The sequence below is a fragment of the Pelobates fuscus genome, chromosome 13, assembly GCF_036172605.1.
Source record: "Pelobates fuscus isolate aPelFus1 chromosome 13, aPelFus1.pri, whole genome shotgun sequence".
In the NCBI taxonomy this organism is placed as follows: Eukaryota; Metazoa; Chordata; class Amphibia; order Anura; family Pelobatidae; genus Pelobates; species Pelobates fuscus.
Window position 1 is genome coordinate 9,461,235 of NC_086329.1, and position 23,919 is coordinate 9,485,153.

At 38.7% G+C, this 23,919-nt stretch overlaps 1 protein-coding gene across 4 annotated transcripts in view; it reads right to left on the minus strand.

The window, feature by feature from the left end:
• The window catches only part of SLC35F4 (solute carrier family 35 member F4), a 119,039-nt gene that overhangs the window by 13,537 nt on the left and 81,583 nt on the right, over window positions 1–23,919 (minus strand). For 3 of the 4 annotated variants that reach the window (XM_063440381.1, XM_063440383.1, XM_063440382.1), the window contains exons 2-3: window positions 9,217–9,511; window positions 6,567–6,786 (exon numbers count right to left, since the gene is read on the minus strand). In XM_063440381.1, the coding sequence (XP_063296451.1) occupies window positions 6,567–6,786; window positions 9,217–9,511 (515 nt within the window). Of the gene's footprint in view, window positions 1–6,566; window positions 6,787–9,216; window positions 9,512–16,372; window positions 16,565–23,919 lie in introns of all 4 variants that reach the window. The other variant, XM_063440380.1, reaches the window with a different exon arrangement.

The window sequence follows — 23,919 nt, forward strand, 5'->3', positions numbered from 1 at the left end:
GTTTTTATAAGGGATCCAGAGTGTGTATTTTAGGAATGTAGTGTGTGTATAGGTGGTGCAGTGTGTGTGTGTGTGTGTTTGAAGGACCCAGAATGTGTAGGAGATCTAGTGAGTGTGTGTATATAAGGATTCAGAGTGTATAAAGGGATCTAGTGTGTATATATGATCCAGAGTTGGGTAAGGGATCTAGTGTGTGTCTGGAACGTAATGTGTTTAGGAGTGCAGTATGTGTGAGGGGTGCTGTAGTATATAAATATATTTATATATATATATTATAAATATGTTCGGAAGTATTGTGTGTGTGTTTGGTGCAGTGTGTGTGTGTGTGTGTGAGGGGTGCAGTGTGTGTCTGTGAGAGATGGATGCTGTGTTTGAGTGGTGCTGTGTGTGTGGGTGCTATGTGTGTGAGGGTGATATGTGTGTGAGGGTGATGGGTGCGAGAGTGCTGTGTGTGATGGGTGCGAGAGTGCTGTGTGTGATGGGTGCGAGAGTGCTGTGTGTGATGGGTGCGAGAGTGCTGTGTGTGATGGGTGCAAGAGTGCTGTGTGTGATGGGTGCAAGAGTGCTGTGTGTGATGGGTGCAAGAGTGCTGTGTGTGATGGGTGCAAGAGTGCTGTGTGTGATGGGTGCAAGAGTGCTGTGTGTGATGGGTGCAAGAGTGCTGTGTGTGATGGGTGCAAGAGTGCTGTGTGTGATGGGTGCAAGAGTGCTGTGTGTGATGGGTGCAAGAGTGATGGGTGTGAGGGGTGCTGTGTGTGATGGGTGTGAGGGGTGCTGTGTGTGATGGGTGTGTGATGTGCGTATAAATGTTCGAATGGATTGTGTGTGTGTGTGTGTGGAGGGGGGGTAAATAAACAAATACAATTAAGTAGGCATTACATTTAGTCTGGGAGGGGGGGACCAGCGCGGTGGTATATTTGTAATGTTAGAATCAGATCTGAGAAGCGTCTTATTCAGTCTCCAGTTGTTTCTAGTTTTATATTCAGAGTTGGTTTTTATCTCTAATAGAATTGGTGCATGATCTGACCATGTTATAGGTCCTATTCCCGAGCTATTCCAAAATGTCTGCCCTGTTCAGAAAATAATCGATTCGTGTATATGACTGGTGGACGTTTGAGAAGAACAAATAGTCTCTCTATCGTCTGGATGCTGTGTTCTGCAACAATCGTGTAAGCATTTTTTAATCAAAAAGTTCTGCATCATAGATGCTCTGGCCTTCTGGGTTGCATCATTTAACAACAATTTATTACTGTTCCTATCCATTTTACAGTCGGTAATACACGCGGTCAATCTTCTGAATAAGACTCTCGAGAAACCTATGTGGAAGTTGGTTAGGAGCATAAACCTCATCCAAAGTGTATAACCTGTCGTTAATACGTACTATCAGTATCAAGTATCTTCCCATTGGATCACTCCCCTCATATACAAGCTCAATCTTCAGAATACCTGAGAAAAGGATAACTACCCCTCTTTTTTTATTTTTCCTCTTCAGACTAGAACTATATATGTTTGAAATCTCCACAGCCTAGAAGGAGATCGACCCAATGGGTCTCCTGAATGAATCCTATATTGATTTTACTATCCATCAACAATTTATACAGATAACCTCTCTTCTGTCCTGAACTTGGGCCCCTGACATTTAAAGACAGTATTTTAAGTGACATTTGGCCAGTTTCCCACCCCCACCTTTCTCCTTCCCAGCCGCCCATCACAGTCATCTATCCAAACATACCCACTCATTCAGTTTCCAGAAGACCACATTCTTGGCCTCTGGGAAAGCAACAACTTCCTTTAGTCTAACTGTATGGGGGGGAAGGAAGAAAAAAAAAAAATAAATATATATATATATATATATATATATATTCTCCCTTCTTTTTTCCCTTCCCCTATATTTTGCAAGTTAAATGTCCCACTCATTTAATTTCTCCATATTTCTGATTTCTTTAAAAAAAGTGTGATTTACAGGACAATCAAAGGTTTACAAGAACCATATACGTAACTTGCCTGGAGACACAATGTTCTAATAAAAATATCTGTGCAGAACCATGCACGTAACTGATTGGTATACCCACATTATACAATGGATAGTCTTTAATTCCATGCAGAGCAATGCGTGATCCTAGCAGTATCACACCTGCAATTAATAGTATATATGGTCTCCATATAGTCTTTATATAGCACTGCATTAGCAATATCAGCCTTTATTCAGAGGAAAAAGAAGGGAGGGCTTACAAACGCTGCAGATAGCTAGTCTGTAGCTTTTGCAATTTTTTTTTTTTATATATACCCCGATCGAAAACATGTAGGCACAAATACATGAATTGTTTATTTTGTGTTATATCTACTAAACAGTTAAAAGAAAAAAATGGGAAAAAAAATCAGTGGAGTGTTCCTTTACCAGAAATATTATACATTTGCTTTTTTGTCACGTTAAGGGGCAATTTTTCACCTCTTAACTGTTGCTAAACACTGTGGCTGAAATGTTACATTTCGCCTACCTTTTATTACTCCTCAAAATCTACTTGCTGTGAATTAAATAAACCTATTTGGAAACAAAAACTGAATTTGCATTTAATTTACATTTAGTAAATACTCAAACTGGGTGTCGTAGAATTCACATCTCTCATACAGTTTGTTCCAATCACAAGCAATTGATAATAAGTAATAATATTAAAAATGTATTGATCGGCATAGGGGCGGCCATGGGCTTAGAGAACGAGACTTCTCATTCTTTTGTGCTATTGTTTTAAATCAAGCATTTCAAACTCAAAGGCTAACACGGGCCAAATCAACAAGGTTTAAGTTTATGTGGGCCGCAAAAAACAAAAAAAGTCTTCTGTTTTCATAGAAATGTAGGTTTTTTTAGAAAAGTACAGTATAAAAAAAGTCGCCTAACTGACATTGGATGTCCTCACGCTTGTATGGCTTAAAAGTAAACAAAAGAGTGAATTAATATTAAGGAGACGTGCATTTGCATATAACCAACATTTCAGTCCAACTACATTGACATATTAAAAGTTTGGTAATGGGACTGAAATGGTGAATGTATGCTGATGCACAGCTGTAAAAAACCAAATGAAGTTCTCTTGTTGATTTTGAAGTCCTATGCGTGTGTTCTTCACTTTGGCTGAGATCCCTGATGATCTCAGCCAATCCAATGCTTTCCCATAGGAAAGAATTGGGAGGCTATTGTACATGAGTGGCATAAAGCTGTGCCACCAAACAGCATCTCCATGGGGAACGTTCAGCCCCTCCATGCCGACCCAATCTAATACACTGTCCCCTCCCCCCCCATTCTAGTACATTGCCCCCAAACCCAATACACTGTCACCCCTCCCTCCACTCTAATACACTTCCCCACTCCCACATCTCTAATACACTGACCTCCCCCAATTTAACACACTGCCCCATCTCACCACTCTAATACACCACCCCCCACCACCACTCTAACACAATGCCCCCTCTATCCCCAATTTAATACACTGCCCTCCCCTCAATTTAAAACACTCCCCCCCACCACTCTAATACACTGCCCCCCTTCCTCCCCAAATTAAGACACTGCATCTGCTATCACCACTCGAACACAATGCCCCTTCCTTCCCCCAATTTAACACACTACACAGAAAGGTCCGCCAAGCCCCTCTTCCCCTACCTTACGATGAGCCAGCTCTGCAGACTTTTTAATTAAATATGCAGAGAATGCATTTTGAAATATTTATTTGTGATGTCTGTCTTTAGCTTGCTATCCCAAGGCTACAGCAACCAGGAAATGGCTTAGGCATTTCAGCCAATCCCTGATGTTCTGTTTTTACCATTGGGGAATTACTAAATGTGAATTATACCTCCTGACAATCATTCTCGGTGCTTTAATTTTTAAGCTCTTCAAAATGTCTACCGTGACATCTGCAATTGGTTAAATAAAATGGAACAAGAGTAAAGACCTTTCATTTTCTCTCTCTGCTAGAAAATGTTGCAATCATCTAGAGATTTTTTAAGAATTTATAAATATTACCTTCCAAGGCTAAAACAGATTTCAGTAACTGACTGCCGTTTTATAGCATTATGTAGATATTGCACTAAAATAACTCCTACAGGTAAAAAAATCAATAAAAATACATAAACAGATTTACCTTGCATCACCTGCCAGTATGCTCTTTTACAAGTTCTTTCATTATGCTCAATGCAGCAGCAACAAGGGAAGGCTAAACAATGAATCTGATCCTATTTCTGGAAATCTCTGTGCCGTAGTTTTATCAGTTTCCTAATGGAAATTTGAGCTGGAGGAAGAGCTTAAGTCTGCAGGTTTCACCAGCAGAATTGATTTATTTATTTGAAATGCAATATCTGGACAATATGCAGCATTAATGGACCACTTTAGGCACAGAGACCACTGCATTGCAGGAATACGTTTTCTGGACAGCCACTAGAGGGTGCTTCCGCTGCTATAACAGTCAGACTCTGTTATGTAATGTTCGACATCCTTATACATTGCATTAGGACACTTACCATCCTTTAATACTTCACTATGAGAAACATTTGATTGGACAAGCGAAGAAAGAGCTTCTCGGCCCAATGCTTCTCTTTGAGATGCATTTTAAGGTTTCTCTATGAAGCTGCCTAATTCACCTTTACTTCTTCTTCAACTGAACTTGCATAAACCACATTCTAACCTTATGGTATTCCGTGCTTCTTGTATAACCGCTTTGCCATCGAGGGAACATTATTTACCACAGAAATAGTTTCCCTGAAAGATACTCCTGTTAAAGTCTGCTAAGATGACCAGCGTTGGGCTCAAATTACAATTCCTTAACTTGTGTGTAGATGTACACTGAACAAAATTATAAACGCAGCACTTTTGTGTTTGCCCCCATTTTTCATGTGCTGAACTCAAAGATCTAAGACTTTTTCTATGTACACAAAAGGCCAATTTCTCTCAAATATTGTTCACAAATCTGTTTAAATCTGTGTTAGTGAGCACTTCTCCTTTGCCGAAATAATCCATCCATCTCACAGGTGTGGCATATCAAGATGCTGATTAGACAGCATGATTATTGCACACGTGTGCCTTAGGTTGGCCACAATGAAAGGCCACTCTAATATGTGCAGTTTTATCACACAGCACAATGCCACAGATGTCGCAAGTTTTGAGGGAGCGTGCAATTGGCATGCTGACTGCAGGAATGTCCACCAGAGCTGTTGCCCATGAATTGAATGTTAATTTCTCTACCATAAGCCATCTCCAAAGGCGTTTCAGAGAATTTGGCAGTACATCTAACCGGTCTCACAACCGCAGACCACGTGTAACCGCACCAGCCCAGGACCTCCACATCCAGCATCTTCATCTCCAAGATCCTCTTAGACCATCCACCCAGAAAGCTACTGCAACAATCTGTTTGCATAACCAAAGAATTTCTGCACAAACTGTCAGAAACCGTCTCAGGGAAGCTCATCTGCATGCTCGTCATGCTCATCGGGATCTCGACCTGTCTGCAGTTCGCCGTTGTCGTAACCGACTTGAGTGGGCAAATGCTTACATTCAATGGCGTCTGGCACTTTGGAGAGGTGTTCTCTTTATGGATGAATTCCGGTTTTCACTGTACAGGGCAGATGGCAGACCGCGTGTATGGCTTTGTGTGGGTGAGCGGTTTGCTGATGTCAACATTGTGGATCAAGTGGCCTATGGTGGCGATGGGGTTATGGTATGGGCAGGCATATGTTATGGACACCGAACACAGGTGCATTTTATTGATGGCATTTTGAATGCACAGAGATACGGTCACGAGATCCCGAGGCCCATTGTTGTGCCATTCATCCACGACCATCATCTCATGATGCTGCATGATAATGCACGGACCTATGTTGCAAGGATCTGTACACAATTCCTGGAAGCTGAAAACATCCCAGTTCTTGCATGGCCAGCATACTCACCAGACATGTCACCCATTGAGCATGTTTGGGATGCTCTGGATTGGCGTATACGACAGCGTGTGAATAATATTTGAGAGAAATAGGCCTTTTGTGTACATAGAAAAAGTCTTAGATCTTTGAGTTCAGCTCATGAAAAATGAGCGCAAAAACAAGTGTTGCGTTTATAATTTTGTTCAGTGTATGTTTCCCCAATCTACAAAGCTATTGGATACAGAAGCAGTCGATCCACTGAGAAGCATTGGATGAAATGCTTCTTTTAAGTAGAATTGGCCACATTAGTTCTCATGTTGTGTATGATGACACTGAATGTGAAGCCCTTCCTGGTTTCTCTAATGCATGGCTGTCATTAGGTATGAAGTGGTTTCAGTGCTAAGTGTCCCTTCAAGAGTCACAGTGCATATAAGCTTCAGTAAAGGGGGATTCTTATTGTTGTGCAATGTTTTAGAAACAAACTAATGAGATTAGGAGACTCAAGCTGTTGGAGAAAGCTTTCAATCCTGTGTAGAAACATTAAATTCTATATCTGCGTGACTGTGTATATAAGTGTGTGTGTATGTGTATATATATATATTTGATTACTCGAAGCACAATTCATAAAGTCAATACTTAGAAATATAGCAAAAAATGTACATCTTTACCCGTACGCCCATAAACTTGTCTTTCAGGACAATCCACGACAGTAAAAACATAAACGCTTTGTTGCAACAGAAGAGAGCGGAGACATCTGTGGCCGTCAACTTTCTCAGAGCCAGTAAATAGAGGTAATTTGTCAAAGTCCATAAAATGGAAAAGGGGGCAGTTCTTTTAAGAAAAAGTTTCAAAGTCAGGCCGTCTTCGCCAAAAATACGGCTGCATTCCCTAAAAAAGTAAAAATAAAATGATCAAACAAAACACATAGTAACACGAGTTTAAATGTATACAAAGAAACATGTCCGTTGTCCTATTTGTATCGCTAAATAAATATAGGGCTTAGGCTTTCCAGACCCAAACATCATTTTAGCTTGTGAAGTGGTTTATGTGTGAAGAGTGTATCCTATTTTATTCATTTTACAAAAATGTTAGACTTCAATAGAAATTGGCACTTGTATCAATTAACCCTGTTACATCCCCTTGGCTGCCAATCAGACAACTGATTCTGTTACTTCCTTTTGTTTAGCTCAGTGGAGCTAAACTCAGGAGGCCGCACATGCCCAGGGCATTGTATTGCATTGGCAAGTCTGTGATTGGACAGCCACAGAAAGTCTGGGCGGGGTTAGAAGGGGAGGGCTTGTAAAGGCTGCAGACAAGAGATCTACAGCTTTTGTAGACTATTTTTAGATAGCTACGGTTGTTTTTGTGACTACAGTATCTCTTTAAACTCCTGGGACCATAACCACTTCATAGTACTGTAGTCGTTCTGGTGCTTGAAGTGTTCCTTTCACTGTTCTATGAAATGTCTCAAAACGTAAAACCTGATGAGCACGGTTTTATTTATTAACTGGAATAGAAATGGAATCCCAAGAATTGGATTGCCAGCACAATATTTTGTACTTCAGTACGGTTGTGTTTTTGTCCTTGCTTGACAATGAAAGTATCCCTAATGAAAGCACACGCTGAGTAATAAAACATGTGTGGCCAAACAAACAGGAGAGCCTTTTGAGAATACTGGTGAGGATGTGAGATTTGTTGCTATGGACCGTCCGCAATGCCTTTATCTACTATTGGCAGACCAATGATAAAAACATCCTTCTCTGTCGAAATATTGACACAGTAATATGTGTTATTATACACTGAATAGAAAGCTTCCCACAAGCAAATACTCCAAATCATGTGCTCACTGTAGTGAATATAATACTTTGAAAATCAGCTCATCTGTATTTGTTTTTTTTATTTTAACACAAACTCCAATGTGTAGGGCAAGATATTTGTGGGAAACATTTAACCTGTTCTGTTAACTTACAAAAAAAAAAAAAAATTATATCCTCAAAAATTGCCTTTCATACAGTAACGTTGTGCTACAGATCGAGTGAGAGCAGAGGAAGCAATGTAGTCACCTTGCTTCCAGCCAGCCAAAATAAGCCAATATGAGTTTGGAAACATGACCTCATTCTTAATTATATAATGTTATCCTTTGATATATGGTATAAAAATTGCAATAATATTTAAAACACATGCACCATTTACTCTGCTACCAAAGCAGTATAGAACGTCTTAGCACAGCGGTACTTTTACAAGTTTTTCAGATTAATTTCTAAATCGGACAATTTGTACAACTGATGTCTTTGAAAAGATTGTGTGACATTTAGGATGTCTTTGTCCTTTCTAGAATTACTCAGAGTCAAGAGATCACAAATAATTCTACGTATGTAAATATGGAATAGTGCTACATATGCAATCACAGACTGGTTGTTATGGTCCCCAAGGGTTACTAAAAATCTGTTGGTTTTTTTTTTAGATATAAGATTGTCTAAAGACTTGCTGCAATCTCTGCTCAGAAGGTACAAGGTAAATACTTTTAACAGATTTCAATATAACCCGGGTCTCGCTAGTTAGAAGTATTTGATGAATGTGTTAAAAACTCTTCCAAACGAACATGTTAATAGAATGTAAGAAATGTTTGACATTCCGTGAAATGGGCAGCCAATCAGGAGAGAAAGGGAGCAGGTGCATGCTGGGAAATATTTATTAAATATACAAACCTTTTTTGTAAAATTTTAAACTTCTCAAAAATGTTCAAGATAAAAATTAACAAGTATGGCAATAATAACAATGTATCGATTTCATTTTCTCCTAAATGGATTGAAAATGTTTTTTCACGCTCATGGACGTAACGTAACTTCAGCGTATAAACTTTTTTTTACTGTTATACAACTTAGCGGCGCTTGTCTTACGAAATTTGGGAAGAGAGCGTTTCAGAGTTATTTGCTAAAGTGTAGAATTCCAAACTAATTCAAAGAGAATTTCACATTTCAGGCAAAAGTAAGCAAATATGAAGCACAGCTGATTTAGATATTTTTTTTTTCCAATTTAGCTACTTTGGCCTTAGATGTGAAATTTACTTTGAATTCTCACTTAAGTTAATAGCCCTGTTGTCTCTCTTGCCCGGGACTAAGCCTACGACTTCACGAACATTTATGATGACACGTTTATTCACTAAACTCCAATCTTTGATTGCCTGTACATTGAATAGGCTCCTTGCCATTGTTCAAAATGTATAGATTGTATTCAATATGACTTGGACTTGCAGTTATCCTGTATTCAGCTATCATAAAAATAGAAATAATTAAAAAAAAAAAAAAAACACCTTACCTGATTTTTTGGAGAAGAGATTGCTTTTCTTGTGCTGTCGCTAGGTGTCCGGAATAATATACAGGAAAAAACATAATGTTCCAATTTGTTGAGAACCAGGTCATGAAGAAAGGGCAGTAAAAATTTTTGTATGTAATTTTGACGATCTGTGTGGTTCCAACCCAGGAGAATGAAACCGACAGAATAATAAGGAATCCCCAGGCGATTTTTAGAAATGTTGAGGTACATGACTGGCAACGGGACTTTTCGTGATTTTCTGGGCAGTTTTCTGTGTTGGCCTGTGCTCCTTCACCTCCTGAAAACACAACATCAAAACAAAACAAAACATTTTAATTTTCAAAATGTAAACTAATCTGTAGGCAACAATCAACAATCTTCCTAAATTGGCTAATTATAGTTATGGAAATTAGATTAAACATCCTGAGAAAAGCTTTACTGCTAAGATGCTCATAATTAAAGGAACACTCTGAAGTAGTTATGGTAATAGGACTGCCCTGGCATCCCCTCCCCCCATTGTAAGTAGTCAAACCATTTTTCAGTTATTTTTTATTTGTTGTCTGCCGGGCGCCTCTCCCTGTCTCCACTACTGACAGCAGTGAGCTGAAAGTTCATAGGAAGAAGCTTTCCTTGGCTCTCCTGACTAAGCCCTGAACTGCAGGTTGTAAAATGGTTTGACCCTTTTTGAAAAATTGAAACTTTTTTTCTTTTCTTTTTACGAGCAGATAAATTGATCCGCTTTGTGTGCGTTTTTGTAGAATCTGGCACTGTTCTCATCAGCGGTCTGTGAGCTTGGTGTAATAGAAGGGAACATATTTCCTGTGATCATTTAATTACGCAATCATGTTGTTCAGCAAAAGTCAATAGCAGGGTGATACAAATACATAAAATGTTTTCTCCAGAGATGCAAACACGTGTAGCTGCCCACATAAAGATATGTTTTTTCCAATTGTGTCCTAATAAAGTGACTATATAGTGACTCCAGGCAGAGATTCTGTGATCATTTTCCAGATAATGTATAGAGGGCGAGTTATTCTTTTTATCACAATCGATGTTCACAGACCCAGTAAGCTAACATACCATCAGATATACTATTTCTTTATTTTATTTGTGCAAGGGTTCAACAAGTCATGCTTATCATGCCACAACAGCAAGGAAGACATGTAATGAAACATCATGTTACAATAGTCAGGCATTAGAGGGTTCTGCACATTTTATATATAATTGTCGCTTATCAAGTAGTTTGTCAGATCGTCTTATCTGAGAAGGTGTGATACAGGGTTAGGTCAAACATTACAACTTGAAACAATAACAGGTTAATATCATAGATTAAGTTAATGATTAGCTATTTAGTAACCACTGGGTATTTACTTTTATAGAATGTAGAAATAGCTTATTTGAGTGGCAGTAGCAAGTAATATGTTTACATAACATGACTGGCATAAGTTAGTAACAGGACATTGAACAACATCAGAACAGGCTGATATGTCTACCTATACATGAGTTGTATGCTAAGTTAAATTGCAGGTACCCAGCGCTAGTAGGATATTGGGCATTGGGGTCAGTACTTAAGATGTACTTACATATACAAGGCAGATATAGAGCAAAAAACAAGAAAAGCAACATATGTAAAATCAAAGAACTTTGCTCTGTCACTGTAAATAGAGTCCAAAGTAGGTGTTAGACTCCGGTAGCCAATTTAAAGTAGTCCCCTAGCCGACTCCAGATCTCAAGACCCGCTGCCTGGTTGCAGGGATCTGCTTGATGGTATGCTGTAGCCAGTAGCTCTGTATGATGCATGAGGTCTTTGCGACAGCGGGATCGGAGCTCCGTTCCGGCGAGGTGGACTTGCTATCGTGGGGTAGCCTGTGTAAGGTGTTGTGTTGCCTCCAGGATCTTCCCGGGTGAGGGCACGCTTCTGGGTGCTGTCGGCGGAGGAGTTGCGTCTGCCTGTGATCTCTCGGCCGTGTCCGGTTCTTATTTGACGCAGTGTGCCGCTGGTGTAGAATCGCCTTTTCATGCCTCACAGGTGAGTTTAATGTCACCGGGCATTTGCTGTGATGGGTCGCGGCCTTCAACCGTGTTAGTCTCTTGGGCTTTCGGGCTCTTCGTTTCTGCCGTCCACAGTGCCGTTTGAGGGCTTTATTCGCATGAGGCGGTGTGCACTCTTGTTGGGACTTAACCGGCAACACTGTGATAGGTTTGCATGCCTTGGCCTGTCGTTCCCTGGTTGTTATAGTCCTCCAGAACCTGGCGAATAATTTATCTAGCTTGGCCTCGAGGTCAGGCTTCTCCGAGTCTCGAGTACACGTGGCGGCGGCCATTTTATCTGGCTGCGCTGCTTCTCGTTGCTCGCTGGGTTCCACCCTTGGGGCTCGGGCAGGAAAATTGCCCCTCAGGGCTGGACCGGGATGACCCCCGCCGGTCCAGGGGGGGGAGCAGGGCGTTGGTGGGTCTGTACCTCTAATGTTTAGGCGAGGAGAGCGGCCGCCTCTCCCCGGTTCCGCCATCTGTAGGCCGCAGCTATCCACCCTGGGCTTCCGATCTCCAAAACACTCGGTTCAGGTATCAGGATTATCACCAGGTCACCCCTGATATAGGCAGTGCACCCCGGTTTGCTTAATGTCTCGAGTTTTGCGAATATCTAGATGAAATCGGCAAGTAGAGCAGGAGCCCAGCTATCATGCGTCTGCTCAGCTTGCTGGCTTGGCCCCGCCCCCCCCAGATATACTATTTGCCACTTGCAGGAACTATTACATTACAGAATCCAATTTTTTTCTCCGAAACCTCATAAAATGTAGTAACTAGACTCTGTGATTTGTTTTGTTACGAACAGCAATTTTTCCAAATTTGGGTCAATTGGGAGATCGTTAGAATTCACAGTTTCTGTACCACTGTATAGACTGAACATCAAACAAATCACTTGTGCCATGGACAAGCATGTTCGTTTTGATTTGTGATTTTAAATTCTGCTACGGGTATCAGAAAAGCGACCTACTTTTCTACCCTACCCTTACCTTCTGTGTCACTATACCCCACTCCCTCTAGCATGTAAACTCACAAAGCAGGGCCTCAATCCCTCTGTTACTGTGTCACTATACCCCACTCCCACTAGCATGTAAACTCATTGAGCAGGGCCCTCAATCCCTCTGTTACTGTGTCACTATACCCCACTCCCACTAGCATGTAAACTCATTGAGCAGGGCCCTCAATCCCTCTGTTACCGTGTCACTATACCCCACTCCCTCTAACATGTAAACTCACTGAGCAGGGCCTCAATCCCTCTGTTACTGTGTCACTATACCCCACTCCCTCTAGCATGTAAACTCCCTGAGCAGGCCCTCAATCAATCTGTTCCTGTGCGTCAAACTTGTCTGGATACAAATACGTGTCTGTTAGTCCACACATTGTACAGCGCTACGGAACTTGTTGCCGCTTTATAAATAATAATATTGTGGAGGTGGGGGGTGATGAGCAGAAAAAAAATCAAATATTTAAAAAAAAAAAACTATATATATATATATATATATATATATATATAAAATTTAAATGGAAATCTATAGACTCACAGACCACTTAATTTCAATGAAGTGGTCTGGTTGCTGTATTTGTCGAGAGTTAACCCTTAAAACATTGCCATTCTAATAAATATACAAATGACCATCATACATGCATGGTATTTGCTGAGAGTATTTCAGCATACTAATTCAGTATTTCAATACTTTATAAACCCAAATCACATTGCAGAAAACATAGAAATTACGATTTATCATGTATAGTGCAGCTCAGGCAAGTGAATTATCCTCGTTCTTTAACCTCATATCCTAAAGGGTAAGAGGTACTAGAGCGTGTACAAGCTCCGGTTACAATTAGTGAAATTAACAGTTTCGTTTATTGAGGTTTGGACTTTATCTGTGAAATATATTTTGAATAACATTGACCCTCCGGCTGCTGGGCAGCAATTTCTTTTATATGAAACACACACTCGAATGCAAGCACTAGCTCCTTTTAATATAACTGCAGTTTGTGGTTGTAATAGTTTTTTTTCATAGCTGTTGCGATGCTCAACCGCTTGGAACATATGGTTAAAAGGAAGACTACAAGAATAGTCAGACAGAATACTGAAAATTAGTGGCAACAGCAAGAAGTCGCACGCCTTCATCTGGTATTTTAGATAAGATGAGATTGTACATTAACTTAATCCCATTTTCTTTCAATTTCAATTTTTGTATTTTTTTTTTACCACTATGTAAACTTAGATTAATGTAGATTTTGCACATCAGCTTAATATAGGCGGTGTAAGCGTAACACGCCATTCAGTTGACTTTATGAAATAATGCTGAACGCATTTTGATTATATACAGGCAGGGTCATCAGAATCATAATGTATTGGTTTGTTTATTTCTACTAAACCTTAATATAAGCCTAAATCAATGTATAACTCGGAACAACCAAGTTTACCCTTCCAGACACAGAACTTAGAACCCCGAGGTTTGAACAGGTACTAGAATGGCCATGTGTTCTCCCTGACATCCCCTCTTCATGGCACTGTTTTTAAATTGCACATATACTTTTTTTTCAATTAAATCCCAGCTTGCTCGATTGCGTAATTTCCATTGTGACCCACTCTTCCCAGTTCCCAGGTTGGTGTAATTTGCAATAAATCATTCATTCAATCAATCGTACTTTCTAGAGCCCAGAGTGATGCAAAGTCATTAAGCGATAACCAGCCATCATATTTCCATATTTATATCCAATAGATAATTAAATTCTCAGAGTGGAAAGGTATTATCCAGAATATATACTCTATCAATATGATTTGCAGAATAATTAGAGGTTCTACAATGTGTTTATTTTTGTAATGGAAATTGAAGGGAAAATTTGCAAAATACAAAATAAAATAACAGAAAATAATGAAGATCTGTCGGAGATGGGATTTTATTTAAAAAAAAAAAATATATATATATATATATTTTCCAGGTGTCGACACCCTTTGTCTAGGGGTTTAGTCTTTATATCTGTGTTCGGCATTCAATGAGAAGTTACTTTTTTTTTTTTTTTGTATAAATGAAGGTTTTATTACTGTGGGATGGCCAGGCCATCCCAGAGTTTGAAATCGGGAACTTGCGGAGAGATTTATACGTTTAGGGTGAAATAATGGTACAAGCAGAATGAAAGCTCTAGGATCCTTCCTTCCATCCTGGATGGAAGAGATGGAACATGCAGGAACTGGATTTGACTGTAACCGAGACAGAATATTTATACAAAATGTAACACTCGATCACGGGTCCTGAAAACATTATAAGATCTCATGTCTTAATATAAAAGTAGATGTAAATGTGTCCTCTTCAAACACCGGCTGTGTGATCATCTGTGGAATCTGTGACCTCCTAAACAGATATCTTATAGTGTCATCTTCAACACTGTAGACACTATAACAACTTCTGATTTACGTTTTTTATATTGCCATAAATACGCCCCCTTTGTTATTTCTTCCACTTTGTTTTTCTTTTTTTGAGGGATTGAAAGCACGGCTTCTAGCCATGCCCGCTGATTTGGAGAGTCAAGAATTATAATTCTTGGCTCTTATGCCCACTCACACCATGATTTCAACGCGCTGAGCATGCTGATATAGACAAATTGGGGCCTGAGCTCATCGAGAACGAGGGCCTATAATGTGCTGTGCACTGCACACTCCTGTGAGAGCAGACCACATACTCGTCATTAACTATCCATCATTGCCACTGTGAATTGCAGGAGAATTGCTGGAGATAATGATTATAATCTAGGCAGAAATTGAGTGGCAAGTGAACAGCTTGCGATGTAGCGTTCACTGGTTTTCATAGAGAAGCATTTGGCGGATCATGGTATTTGCCACTCATGCGCTTTTTATCCACAATGCTTCCCTATGAAGCTTTGGATTGGACCAACATCCTCAGACTTGATGACTTCACAGAGGGCAGGGCTGAATGCTGCAAGAGATCTGCTATTGGTTACTGAATAAAGATGTGTAAAAGTTTAATTTTTGGAACTATGAATTTAAAGGAGAAGCAAAAATTATATTTACTATAACTGACACACGAGAGACACATAGCTGTTTTATTGTATGTTACACCATGTCGAACTACAAACCCCCATACAGCAAGGATTAACACCGCATTAAACCAGAGAAATAGTATTATTGTTTTGTCCCTCTTGTCACTAAGCCGAAGGTGAGTATGACCTCTTATTGCCAAATTATTTAATATGCTAGTCTGTTTGTTCAGAAATAAAATTTAGTGTTTTATTGCACGAGGACAAATTGACCTTCTGAAAAACCAATTTGTTATGAACGGCGTTCTGTTCATTAAGCTGAATGTGCTACCCAACAATATGCTCATGACCCCAAATTACTAGCTTTATAGAGTTTGGGTTATGAAACTGACTCTGGTGATTGAAATCAAGTTCCACAGTAATCTGTCTGCATTCCAAATGGCTAGAGGACATTATCGTAGTGATTTTGCTATTTATTGCTATTTTTTTTTTAATAGTAGTAACAGCTTTGGCAGAAGATGTTCTAAGAGTCTTGGATGTTCTATTCTAGAACACAGAAGACCTTTGGACACCTGATTTTCAGATGCAAAATGGTTGCAAAGATTCTTGGTCTTTGAAGAATAAATTAGACTAACAGTGTACTGGAGAGCAAAAGGTGTTTTTGGCTTACTGTGATATTTTCTCCAACTACAACAATATTCTAGCATTGTGTTCTTTGTGACATTCCAGAGCTTTGTCCATAGTTCATACAAGAGTCTAATCAACAGACCTACGTAATTATAATTTGAGTCTTTTGAATGGTTTAAAAAACGAGCTTGTGAAATATATCTTTTAAAAAAAAATCCCTAGATTTATAATATGTATATATGAGTATTTATGTGATTTCTGTAGTCTTTCTGTGAGATAGAAGCTTCCCTTTTGTTTGACCACGTTTTACTGTATATTGACTTCTCTTTGCTCCTACCTATTTATTTGATTTTATTGAATAGAGTTGGAATGCCAACACAATAAATGCCATTGACTCTGACTCTTTGACAATATAAGGAACTATTTAGAACGACAAATATTAGACTGAATATACTGCTATCCCCAGTAGTTATTTTGTTTATTTATTTTTTAATCCTACCTGAACTGATCTGCCCCATCTTGGATGTGTTGTGCTCATTATTCTCGAGGGTATGCCTACTTTCCATCTCAAACATAGGAGTAGGGGAATCTTCGACTGATGATAAATGGCACATCTTCTTTGCGGTGCTGTTGCATGAGTTGGCATATGGAATTCCAGACAGACACCGTGAAACAGAAGATTTTGATGTATCTGAGAAGAAAGAGTTGGAATGAAATTGGCCCAGAACATTATGAAACATCCTTTTCATATCTGAACACTCTTAAACAAAGATGAGCATTGGTCTCCCATGTATATCATCTTGAATACACGCACCCCACCTGTTAGGACGTCTAATATGCTCTTGTTATATTTTTACTTTCACTCACACAAGTCAGTGAAAGTTTATTCTTGTCCAAAGGTGAGAAGAAATGGTTATTAGATAGTTGGAAGAGTTTGATGGACTTGTAGACATTTGGAAGTTGGGAATTTTATCTTCTCAGGCTTGGGCACAAATCAGGAGTGTATCAAGAGCCACAAAATCTCACAAGACGAGTGTGTCAAACTTCACAAACTTCAGTAGAATCCACATCAATTTCATGGTGTTTAAATGCCATTATTATACAATGTTACAACATTAAACAAAATAGGTTGCAAAGAATTGCACGTTTCTTCAAAATGTCTTCTTAGTTTTGTTGTGGTACAAACAAGGTTCTTCAGAATTTTCAGGTGCGGTGTCTAAAGATGCAAGCACTCACATATGCCATTTTATTTATGAATTCATTTTTTAAATTTCATATTTAGGCTTATTTCGGCATCTGGAATTTTTTGTCGTCTCAAATAAGATAAATATTTTCGGTCAGTTTTGCTGATTTGTCTATTTACATTTACATTCGTTTGTGGTGAAGAGAAAACTGTGGAACTTTTCCTGGACTATTGCCTTTATAAATATCCTATTTATTCTAATATCAGAATTTTGAACATGGCCTCAGTATGTGTATTGGTAAACCATATACTGCATCTCATTGTGGTGTGTGTATATATATATATATATATATATATATATATATATATATATAATTTTATTTTTTTTCCCCTAATTAAACTAAAAATGTAAACCTAGCGTTATATATGGGATCCCAAACCGTTTGCTGCTGGTGTCCAAACTCTTCCGGGATTTTTTTTACTTCTTTCTGGTGACGGATCTGCTAGAATGTTTGAGTTTCTGTAGTGAGTACCTTAACTGTGATGTGCCAGCATTCTTCAAATGCCAAATATAATTGATGAGTGGGCACAGCCAGAGACACTTGGTTCCCCAATAGGCCAATACGTTTAGATTAACCTGTCAATCTATATTTAAACAATGTCTAAACGTGTGAATAATAGTCATATTATCATAAAAATATATTTGTATAAATAATTTTACAGCTTTTTGTATTTCCCCATTATGTGCTTAAAAGTATGTAATCTCGTAAAAAGGTTATAGTGATAGTAGACGTTTTGAGAATAACAAAGACTATCTTTTGTCTCTATACAATTTTAATATTATTTCCTACATGGTTTGTGACATGTGATCTGTTCAGCAAAATTATTATAAAGGATTCAGTTACTGAACATATATACTTAATACCTATTTTTTAAAATGTTTTCATGAAAATGATTTATAGATCTACTTGTATCAAAAATGTTTTTTGGTTCCAGGATGCATTGCCAAGAGGAATACCCCGGCCCTCACATTAATTTTCATTTTTTAACTCTTTCCTCTTCTAAGCCATCCTTCACCACAATGCAAAGTCCAATGCTACTGTCCCTCCTGGCAGGAAAATGTTTAAGATTCTAGAGGCACGCAATTCAGTAATCTATCAACGCTCTTTGATACTGATGTTGCTAGAAGCCCTTTGGGAATGTCATTGCCTGCTCTTGAAACAGTAAATTTGAAGTCTGTATCTCTACAGAATAGGTGAGCAGACATGCTTGGTCTAATCTATGCATGCAAAACACTAGTCGCAGATGTGAAGAGGCTGAAAGTATGCTAGACGATTGGGACAATTTTTTTTTGCCACAAAGGAACTGCAGAAATATCAATTTAAATATTAAAAGTAAAATTTAAATGTGGAATAAAGTATATTCTCTAAATGGCGTCTGCTTGAAACTTCAGGCAATTCCCACACTTAAATCTAGTTAACCTGCAAGAACTGGCAATGCAAGTTGAGCTTGATCTATAAATTATATGAATGGGAATTAATTAATATTGAGCAAACTTTCTCTCTATCGGGGTAGACAAATCCGACCAGTAGTTTGCCTCCTGTAAGGCTCAACTTGACTACTGAAGGGACCAGTTTGTCAAAGCAAACTCTGTGATACCTCTAAAATATTGCCACCACCTATGCATCCAGCCCTGAAGCAAAGCAGGTATTGGTAGCGGCATATAAATGTGTCTATAAGAGTGAAGGAATAAGAACCCACAAGACCCTTGGCACGTAGGTTTTGGGTTTGCCCCACCCATTCTTCAGATATGGATGGTAAATGAGGCCGAGCAAATTCATGATTCTGGGGACCTTGTCTAACCCCTGGGCCCTAGATGGCTGTCTAGAGCCACCTTGAGGGCTATCCTGCTGTGTCTCTTAATCAAATTGACATTTACTTTGCGGTTATCCCTCATGCTATACCTACTGGTCATACCACAGTCCGTTTTATTATTTCACTTGTTATTGAATAGAATTTTGGCATGGGCCAATCCATCATAGGAAACTGATAATAGTGTCATATTTCATTATAAGGGATTTGTCACCACATTTTAAAGGTTATTCCACATCCCTGATCTGCTTTTGCTGCAAAATCACTTTTATGTCCATCAAACTAAGCTCTAGCACGCTGGATGACTATGCAATAGCGTTCTATTGGGCATATCGAAGGACTTGGCCATTTTTAAGTCTATTTTGGAATGAATCATTCTCTCTTTTGCCTACTGACTTGGAAAACTTGCCTCACAAACAGCAATACAATTATTAGAGAGAGATATAACAAAAAGGAGTCCATTTAAACTTGCTTGTACTTTTTCACCTCTGTGTCCAGTTTACCGTCATCAGAGAAATCTATGAAATTAAGGATGACATGTCTTCTATGTGAAGTTAAGAAAAGTCATTTTTTTTATTGGGCAGTGAGGCTATCCTTTTAAAGCCTTGTCCAATTAAGCTGGGCAAATCCCTCTGGTATGCAAAGGAAAAGGTGCTTGCTAACGGAACCCTTAAAGGTAATCAGTAAGCCAATGCTGTGACATTTCACAGTATAAAATATAGTTTTTATTGAAATAATTTAAAAACAAGACAGCCAAACCACAAAATAATTATGAAGGCAGCACAAAAAGTATAGACTCTTGCAGCTTTATGCATTTCATATGTCCACTCTACACTTTATCGAAAGCTGAGCTGGGCAACTTCCTCACCTAAGGCCACTAAAGGGCCTTTCCTTGGTGTGTTGTCTAAGACCCCTAACACCAATAACAGTTCCCTTCCTTCCTCCTTTTACCTTTTCATTCTGTTGACCAAGTTGTTTTCATTCAAGGAACTAGACTCTGGGGTCAAAGAAATCTTTGTTGACCAGGTATTTACCGTAAGACCTAAAAATATTTTTTATGAACGTATTACACACTTTACACCTAGCTATGTTTACACATGATCCAGCACAACTTTAAATGTCTATAATAGTTCTAACTAAAGAACAAATCCTCGTATAGGTTATTACATCCACGTTGTGTCTATTGTTATTGGACCTGTCTTGGGTGTAACTAAAAAAAACAACAAAAAAAAAAAAAAAAAAACTGTTGACTTGCATAAGGCACATATCATGTTCCTACATTCCTATCAGAGAAATCCCCATACTGATAATATTGTCTTTTTCCTGTCCAATTCACAGCAGTGCAGTGAACGATGTATTTGATAAAAGAGAAGCCGTCTACTCCACTATCAATGTGCTATAGACCTCCTTCTTGGTACTGTGAACGTATGGACAAAGTATATCTCCTTTCCTTTTGCTGCACATGCAATCAAGAAGGGAAATATAACGGATACACTAAAGACTGAGGTTATCCAAAATCCTCTTTTCCTGCTGGGGCTGGGTTAGTTATTGGATTATTTTTCTGTTGCCAAAAAGAGGCCGAGGCTCAACACTGTGCATTGACAACAAAGGCTTACAAAAATATATTATCTGCAATGCCTGCCACAAACTGTTGAGAAGATAACTTTTTCTACAGATACTCAGAGAAAATGGCCTTTATTGTAAGGGATACCTATTTTTGGTTATAATATCTTGGCTTCTAAAGGTACACTTGGGGTTATTTATTGAGTGAGAATTCAAAGTTTACATCTCACGAAAATATTCTCCATAAAAACCCAGAGACAAACTCCTATTCCTGGTTTCCATTTTTTTCTACAGCACTTCGTCACCATGCAGCAGCTTTACCAAAAAAAAAAAACGAAAAAAACTCAGATCCCTTTTAAGAGAGTTTTGGTGTTTTTCAGTATAACAAGATAGAAAGGATTATGTTGTTTGGTTTGCACCCAAAGTAAAGTGTAAAACCAGTTACCCTATGGCTTATTCCCAAACTCTTTTTAAGAAATCTTACTGTGAGGTTCAGTGAGTGTAGTGGTGGGAAACAGATTCTTCCACGCGTTATACCAAACGAATTGTTGTGGAGTTAGCTAATCAGTCTTAACAAAGTACATCCACTGTTTGACAACTGTTACCCTGTGCTGAGTTCACAAGGGACAATGCCCCAACCTATTCTATATAAAACTTTGGTTTCATCTATTGGACCTACCAACCACCATTTCTGACCCCGGTATTCCAGCTATGGACTTGAAGAAAGATTTGCACACTTGTGTGCGTCAAACTTAACCTTTTTAAATCCCTGGTTATTATAACATAATTCAGGTAGGCCAGTAATGTTCTGACCCTCTAGGGTTCTTTGTCAATCCTGGGTTCTCGAAATCCTACAAGCACGCAAACAGTGCGATATAAACGTGTGGTTAAATCAACATTTAAAGTAACAATACCTTTCACATACTTAAGTGCTAATAATTTCCTGGTTTACAGTATTCATAATACGGTAATCTATGTGTAATGCTTTTCAATAAATGAATACAGGTTGTTTGATGCGCTTCAGCATACCAGATCATACCAGGACATAGAATACGGTTGTCTGCTCACTCACAACTCATTTGCTTTGTTTCACTGGTCCTGGTTTGCTATACATTTACAAATTACTCTGGCATCCTAAAATTGGCTTCATATAATCTGTCATCTGTCTTTTAACGTATTACTTGGGCTTTACAATAAACACCGTAAAATAAAAGGGAGAATTGTGTAAGTCGGAGTCCGTCACAATGTAACTGTAATGTGACTGTGGGTCGGAGTTGGTTAACGTTCTGGTTCTGTATTTTCAGCAATTCTCACGTTAGTGTCCGTTACTCCTTGAAACCAAGATTGGCACACTGAGGATATCGCTGCTGTAAAATTGTCTGCTGTGTTTCAATTAAGGATTTAAGGATTTTTAAATGGTTTTGCAAAAACAAGATACTCTTTCAAGACCACAGAATTTGGACTGTTCACTGTCTCTCACTGAGACTTATTTGGTTTTTAGGTTTTATTGTCAAGTGGTTATTATTATTATCCATAGGGCTACTAAACTGGTTCATGGATTGCAGGATAAAACTTACATGGAAAGGTTAAAGGATCTTAACATGTATAGCATGGAGGAAAGACAAGACAGGGGGGATATGATAGAAACATTTAAATACATAAAGGGAATCAACACAGTAAAGGAGGAGACCGTATTTAAAAGAAGAAAAACTACCACAATCAGAGGACATAGTCTTAAATTAGAGGGACAAAGGTTTAAAAATAATATCAGGAAGTATTACTTTACTGAGAGGGTAGTGGATGCATGGAATAGCCTTCCAGCTGAAGTGGTAGAGGTTAACACAGTAAAGGAGTTTAAGCATGCGTGGGATAGGCATAAGGCTATCCTCACTATAAGATAAGGCCAGAGACTAATGAAAGTATTTAGAAAATTGGGCAGACTAGATGGGCCGAATGGTTCTTATCTGCCGTCACATTCTATGTTTCTTTGTTTCTATGTTTATTAATCCTGTAAGGCAGTCAATGACTGGACGTCGGGCTGGGGACATGAGTTATATATATATGTGTGGTTCAATATTACATTAATAGCTGCACCTGGATTTTATAAAATGTGTTTGTTTTCCCCCCCCAAATTCTTTATTTTGACTTTAAAGGTGTCAATTTTGTCAAGGAAATACAGAAATAAGAACAAAGTGTGGGGAGGTTAGACCTTACACAATCCAAAAAAACAAAGGTTGTATATCCTTGTCAAACATGGAAGATCAGCCGTGGTATGTTCACGGGGCTGGGAGTTGCGCCATGACAGATTGGCGTGGAGATGAGACCCAGGGTAGTTCTGAAAACCAAAACTCTTACTTGTGTGTTAGGGAGTTGTTAAGGAGCCCCTAGGGGAAGGCGTTCATCAAAAGTAGTGATTAGGTTTCTGTCTTGTGAAGGTAAAATGTGGCTCTGAGGGAGGATTCCCCTAACCTGTGATAAAATTAATATCCGTGTATTGCCATTTTCAGAAGATGAGAGTACAAGGACTTCAGTTGGCAGTGTTAAATTAAGACATTTTCAAAATGTATTTATTTAAGTTGCCACTTCCATTAGTATACAAAAAACTCCCCCTCCTTTATAAGAGTGGGCATAATATTATATTGTTTGAGGAGAAGCCAGGATAAAAATGTTGCAGTAGTTGGTTAGGGGTATGTGGATTCCTGGTAATCTGGTTATCTGAGGGAAACTTAGAACCAGGGCATTGGACCAATACATTGGTGCAGTTCATTCAGAGAGCTTGGCAAAGTGTGTAAGTGTGAGGTTCTTTAAGACGTGGAAAATGGTGCCTAGCTGACATTCGATCCACGATTATATAGTGTGCGTTGGGATAGATTGAATAGTCAAGAGTATCGCACACAGTTTTGTGGAAAGAAGAGGGTCGGTGAATAATTTTTAAGGAGAGGACTATCTTGTCTGACCCCCCTCTATAAATCAATAGTCTGTGTATTCTTAACTTTTTTTTTGTTTTGTTTGGTGGGGGGAAAGGATGGATTTATCACGAACAGCTCAGGCCATCAACCACCATTTGTTCTGTTCTGTTAATTTTAGTCTATCGTGCTCTATTTAGCATACTATTAGGGAGAAAAAGACATTCTTTGTGAGAAAATTAAAACATAACTTTTGACACTCACCGACGAATAAAAAAAAATAAAATCTGATCGTCCATTAATTCATGAGCCCAGATCCATTGATGGATTTTGATTTGCATGCAGGCGTGTCTAATCATCAAATAAATGCACTATTATTGGTTGAGGGCTATTAAAAATATTGTTTGAGCTATACATTAAATTTAATTACTAGCAGTGAATGTTCAATCAAGTGTTCGATACGGGATATCTTATTCCTTTAGGTTATGTAAACACAATGCCAAAGTAATAAGCAAAACCGAT